The following is a 6,561-nucleotide window of genomic DNA, read 5'->3' on the forward strand; positions in this document are numbered from 1 at the left end:
AACTGCCTCCTGCACACCCCCCACTGGGGATGTGCCCGCAGCCAATGTACATGCCCTTGACCGGAATAGAACCTGGGACCCTTCAGTCTGCAGACCCACTGAGCCAAACCGGTTTTGGCAGAAAACTGTAACTTTGTTATTAATTGAAGTTGGCACTTACCTAGTGGTAATCAGACCAATTTTTCAGCAAACGGAATATACAAACAGCAACCACTGCAAGTTGGCAGTACAGAAGGGGAAATGGAATTTTGTCCTTATTTCCCAAGTTCAGGACTATTAGAAAATATCACAATTAATGTAATCAAGGAATATCTCTTTCTACTTTTAACCAAAGTTCCATTTTACTCTAAGCTTTTACCATACAAAATGTACAAAACCCTTAACATTATAAACCTATTGACAAGTATCCTGGCTCAAGAATTATATTTAGGTAAATGAAATAATGTCAGAACTATTTCATAGGTTATTTTACAAATGACTGCCAAGGTGTATTCTCTTCAATTTATGCGAAAAATTACAAAGTTTGACTTTTGCTCCCTAACTGGCTGTGAAATTTTCCTAGATAATACTTGACAGGTTACTGAAGAACTTTTTTCAGAACCAGCTCTTTTCCCAAGCATCTGCATATAGCCCCCACAGTTCTTGTATGACTTTAACATAAACTAAAGGACAAATAAATTGAACAGTAACCCAAATGAATTTCCCTGTTGACAAGAATTTTTAAAAGGTTAAAAATTAAATTTATTGATATAATTTGCAAAAACAAAACTTTACTTAAGCTTAATACTCTTTTTAACTCCCGCACGAATTCCAGATAGTTCACCACTGTAACGTTGCTCTTCCCTGCGAACTTCGCGGACCTGGCCTCTCCTGCGGATTTTGGCTCTCCTGAACTTCTCCCTGTGTTTCACTCTGGGATTTCGATCAATCTTCTTTCTCCTTGGTGTAAGTCCCTTGTTTTTAGCAATCTGATAGGTAATGGCTCGCTTTGCATTTTTATCCTCAAGATCCTGTTCTTCAGTACTATTTTCTTCTTTCTTTCTCTTCAACGTTTGCTTGTCTTCCATGTCTTTATAGTATTTCAGTGCAGCTTCATCCAAATTGGAATCATCAGAAAGATCTGCAACAGCAGAGGCAGCAGCAGCCTGTGAAACAGATTTTGGTTTGGCCTTGGTGGCTCTTGCTTTTGGAGTTAGTTCTTTCTTTCCAGCACCATCCTTAAGTGTGAGTAGATAACGAATCTCTGAGGACAGCTTCTGATCCACAGCTGACAGCTTGTTGATTAAAGTTCGGTAGGTAACAAGCCTTTCTATAACAGGATGTCCGTGTGCAGGGACTCTCCTAGCTTTCAGGATCAAATAAAAACTGATGTTGGAGCAGTAATTCAAATAGAGGTTGTACTTGGTCCTCAGGTATTGGCTTCCTTTTCCAGGTGGAATGACCCCTTGCTCCACCAATTGCAACAATGGCTCCAGCTCATCTTTCACCTCCATCAACTTAACTTTCAGGTCTTCTATCAGCTCCAGGAGCTCTGGGGATTCCTTCTTCAGCATCTTCAGCTTCTCTTTCACGGAAACTTTTGCCAAGTCCTTCACGACACGTGTCTCGGCCTCATCTACCTGAGGGGCCTGAGGTTTTGCAAAGGCCTCCACCCAGGTAACCCCAAAATCATCCTCTTGCAAGGCTTGGGCTAGGCGCCTCTGGATGAGCTGTGCCTCCTCCTCCTCCTCTCTTTCCTCCTCCTCTACTTCTTGCTGACTCCGCCGGCCTCGGGACTTGGAACCATAGTCCGTATCATAGTAAAGTTTTTTCCTCTGACCCCACGACAAACTGGGATCCGCAGAGGCCTCAGCTTCACTCTGCACTGAGCTCCCACCATCATCGTCATCCTCCTCCTCCGCACTCTCTTCATCTTCATCGTCCTCATCGGCAACATCGAGGGCTAGGACCTCCTCCTCCTCATCGCCATCCTCCTCCTCGTCCCCACTCTCTACTTCGTTCCAACCCTTAGCCAAGGCGGCTCGAGACCGGGCCTCATGAAAATCATCTACCTTGTCTTGGTAGTAGCTGGAGTCCCCCGGTGAGGGTGGCAACTCAGAATCGTCTTCCGTTTCTTCCGCCGCGCCGCGACCTGCCGAGGCTCTCACCGCGGCCCACTTGGCCGCTCCGCGCCGCCGGGATCTCCCCACCATAGCTCCGCGGTCTCAGGCTGTGCACCGAGGTCCAACCAACGCCGCCTCTGACCTCCGCGCACGAGGCAGGCGCTCCGGCAACACCGTCCTCAGGGAACTGCCACGCGCTCCCCGGCCACGCGAGCTTGCCGCGACTGTAGGAGCTCCTACCTACTTCCGGCCCCCAGGATGCTCTCCGGGGGCGTGGGAACCAGCACTTCCGCTCGGTCCTGTAACGTTAAGAGCACTTCCCTTTCCTCTCTGCTCTTTAATGCCAATAGATTCGCGTTGTTAAAGTCTTTCCGTGTAGGAACAATAGGCATAGGAACTTTAGTTCCGCCAAGCTCCTTAAGGAGACTTCGGTTCTTATTCTCGCGAGCCCGGGCGGGGTGGGGCGGGGCCGTGGGGCGGAGGGGCGGGTTTAGTGACGGGATCGCGAGGCGAGGCCTCCCGCATCAGTAGAGGGCGCTCTGCCCCCACGCCTTTAATAGTGAATTGTGCTGCCTGGTAAGAACCCGGTGTCTCCCACCGGGAGCCGAGTGCGGGTGTTTGTGGTTCCCTGGCTTACCGAAATGGTTTATCTTCTTCGCCTGTTAGTCTGGAAATTAATCTGGTTACTTTTCTCTCCGAAATGTGCAAATACACTTCCGGGCACCACAGCCCGAGGCCCGCCGGCGCCGCTGGACGGGATGGTCGCGGTGCGGGTTCCCGGGGAGGGCACAGGCCTGGCTTCCGCGGACCCCAGCCCGCCTCCCGCCCCGGACTCCCCGGGGATTGTGCCCCGGAGCTGAGCGGAGGGGAGGGGAGGGGAGGGGACGGGAAGGCAGAGCCCCCGGAGAGTTTGACTCTTCCCGGGAAATTCAAGCTGGCTGCAGAGGGCGCTGCGAGTTCTCCTCTTCAGGATGCAGTGCTTTGGAAGTGAGATATTTTGACTCAGTGGCGTACCCTTTATTTATTAATTTCTTCAGCACAGATCAGCGTCTTAGGCCTTGGGAGGACAATGGTGGGCAAACTCTCCTGTTCTCACAGTCGTGGAGCTGGTGGTCTGGGGGACAGGCGTTAGCCCATCATGCGAGGCCTGCCAAGTGACTCCGGGAAGGGGGGCTGTGCTGTTGGAGACAGGGTGTAAGCTTACAGGGTCCTTGCCTTCGAGGGGGCTAGCAGGGCTGGCCCCCTACCCACACAGTTTTCCCAGACTTGTTTGGATGGCTACTATCAGTAGAATGAGAGCAACTTGTCATGGCTTACCAAGAAGTCTGTAACTATTGACTGAGATTTGCTATACCAAGAATTTGTCCTGCTGTTTCTCCCTTAGAGGTAAAGAGGAACAAAGAGTACATTCCTCTTGACAGACTTTCTATTCAAGTGTTTGTGTATAAAAGGCATTAACAGTTAATAAAGCTGCTATACAGTTGGTCAATGGCTACCTGTAGTCCTGTCTTTCTTTTCTCAATTCCCACCTCCCTACCTCAGCCCAGTTCAGCTGTCAGGCTGGCCCTGGCACCGTGCCACCCGACCTCCAGTGGCTGGAAACACTCAACGTGCCTGATATGTTGCTCTTTTTACAGATGTCACCCTCCTTACTTAAACATGGTGCAGGACTCCTGCACCTTGGGAAATTTCTGCTGCATTGAAGAGGCAGCTTCAGCATCACCTCTTTGACCTCAGCTCCCTCAGCTTTATTTTCCTCAGTTCTTCTACATCAGTGTTTCCCAAACTTCTCTTGTGATGAGAATCACCTGGTGGAGCTGTTAAAATACAAACTCCTGAATCCCAACTAAGAAGTGCTAAACTAGAATTTTTGGGAACATATAGGTAAAACTGTACACTTAACTTAGTGCTCTGTCTTAGAGCTCTGTCTTAGAGCACTAGTTAAGTATACAATTTTACCTGTATGTTCCTAAAAATTCTAGTTTAGCACTTCTTAGTTGGGATTCAGGAGTCTGTAGTTTAACAGCTCCACCAGGTGATTCTCATCACGAGAGAAGTTTGGGAAACACTGTTCTACATCACCTGGTAGATCTCTCTCTACAAACACTGTATTGCAAGCGCCCAGTGCTGTGTCTGGCAGAGTATGTGTCCAATCAAGGTTTTTTTTTTTAGGCAATAAATATTGAAATTACAGTATTTTGTTGTTAACCCTCACCCGAGGATATTTTCTCATTATTTTTTTAAAGAAAGTGGAAGGGAGAGGGAGGGACACACAGAGAGAAACATCAATGTCACATCGATTGGTTGCCTCCCCCATGCACCCCAACCAGGCTAGGGATCCAGCTTGTAACTGGGAATCAAACCCAGGACTCTCAGTCTGCCCATCCATGCTCTATCCACTGAGCCAAACAAACTGGTGCAAAATTACAGTATTTGATTACCTTTCTGTCTCAGGTGTTATAATACATAAAACGGAGTGAATGAATAAAGCAAACACCTCTAAGGGAGATAGCCTGAGCTGGAATGGATTTTAGGAATCATTAATTCCAACTATTTACTTTTATTTTATACCTGTGGCAACAGAGACTTAGGGAGATTACATTAGCAAATCTGGCACAGAAACCAGGGTCAGGGGCTCCCCGCCAGGTTTCACACTCAGCTGTTCCCAGTCCTTTGCCTCTTCAGTGTGCATGAGGTTCAGACCTCCCCCAGTGGGTATATTTTGGTGGGTGGATGAAAGAAACTAAGAGCACAGGTTAAAGTATTTGAGGAAAAGGGTGGTAATAAGGGAAGAATTAGTCAACCTTGTCTTTAAAAGTATTACTAGGGCCGAAACCAGTTTGGCTCAGTGGATAGAGCGTCGGCCTGTGAACTGAAAGGTTCCAGGTTCGATTCTAGTCAAGAGCACGTGCCTTGGTTGTGGGCACATCCCCAGTGGGGGGTGTGCAGGAGGCAGCTGATCAATGTTTCTCTCTCATAGATGTTTCTAACTCTCTATCCCTTTCCCTTCCTCTCCGTAAAAAAAAAAATCAATAATTATACATATATATATATATATATATATATATATATATATATATAAATATAATATGAACAATAAAGATCTATTTAAAAAAATAAAAGTATTACTAGGGTTAAAAGTCTGAAAGGACAACCCTGTAATCTTAGAATAATTCAGGTGTTTTTTTTAAAAATATATTTTATTGATTTTTTACAGAGTGGAAGGGAGAGAGATAGAGAGCCAGAAACGTCGATGAGAGAGAAACATCGATCAGCCTTCTCCTGCACACCCCTTACTGGGGATGTGCCCGCAACCAATGTACATGCCCTTGACCGGAATCGAACCTGGGACCTTTCAGTCCGCAGACCGACGCTCTACCACTGAGCCAAACCGGTTTCGGCTAATTCAGGTTTTAAGTTTTCAGACATTACATACGATAGGTTCAGGGTTAGTATTTTGATACTTTCAAAGGAAATCGTTGGAAGTTGAATTTTTGATATGTTGCTAAAATTAATAGTGACATACAGTTGTTTTGCAGAAAGTATGTTATTAGTTTAAAAGAAATACACATTTTTGGAAAAGTGATGCTTCAAAGTAACTTATGCATTTGAAAACCTTTACAAGATTTTAGAAAATACAATTTTATGAAGAAAATTAAAAAACTTACGTTTTGATGGCAAGAGCAGAAAGATTTTTGTCATTCATCAACTGTTTACTAACTAGCAGAATGCTACATGTTATAATAGATCCAAAGCTAAATTAATTGCAGTCTCCTCCCTCAAGTAGCTTACAATCAGGTAGAAAGGAAGACATGAATTCAGATTACTAAAATACAAGGCAGTGTGTGTTATAAACCCTCTGCTGTGAGAGATCGCTTTTGGGTTTTCATTCTAGAAATATTCCTTAAAAATGTTTCATCTAAACTGGAACTGTAATTATGGCCTTGCTTTAAACGCAATACTGAATATTCATTATATACCTAGACATTAAGTTTTATTTAGGCAGATAAAACAACCCCCCATTTTTCTGTTTATTTTTATTGCAGATTATTTGAAAATGTATAGTCATACTTCAGGACCAGTGTGCATATATTATTTAGAGAAGTTAGAAAAATATTTTGGGTATATCTATATCTATGTGTGTGTGTGTGTGTGTGTGTGTGTGTGTGTATATATATATATATATATATATATATATATATATATATTGTATATCTTTTTAAAAAATTGATTTTAGAGTAGAGGAAGCGGGAGAGAGAGAAACATTAACGTGAAAAACATTGTTTGGTTACCTCCCATATGTGCCCCAAATCCTGGGTATGTGTCCTGACCAGGAATAGAATCCATAACCTTTTGGTGCACAGGATGCCATTCCAACCAATTGTACCATCTGGCCAGGGCTATTTTGGATATTTTTAATGGGAATGATCACATTGCTTTAATATTATTTAGTTTATAC

The 6,561-nt window shown here is 44.7% G+C and overlaps 1 protein-coding gene across 1 annotated transcript; it reads right to left on the reverse strand.

Annotated features, from left to right (window-relative positions):
• Nucleotides 1–731: 731 nt before the first annotated feature.
• UTP3 (UTP3 small subunit processome component) lies at nt 732–2,398 on the reverse strand. Its single transcript, XM_036414549.2, has one exon. The coding sequence runs from the start codon at nt 2,190–2,192 to the stop codon at nt 771–773; it is 1,422 nt and encodes a 473-aa protein (XP_036270442.1). The 5' UTR covers nt 2,193–2,398; the 3' UTR covers nt 732–770.
• Nucleotides 2,399–6,561: the final 4,163 nt, after the last annotated feature.

Source organism: Pipistrellus kuhlii, unplaced genomic scaffold, assembly GCF_014108245.1.
Source record: "Pipistrellus kuhlii isolate mPipKuh1 unplaced genomic scaffold, mPipKuh1.p scaffold_m20_p_1, whole genome shotgun sequence".
Lineage (NCBI taxonomy): Eukaryota > Metazoa > Chordata > Mammalia > Chiroptera > Vespertilionidae > Pipistrellus > Pipistrellus kuhlii.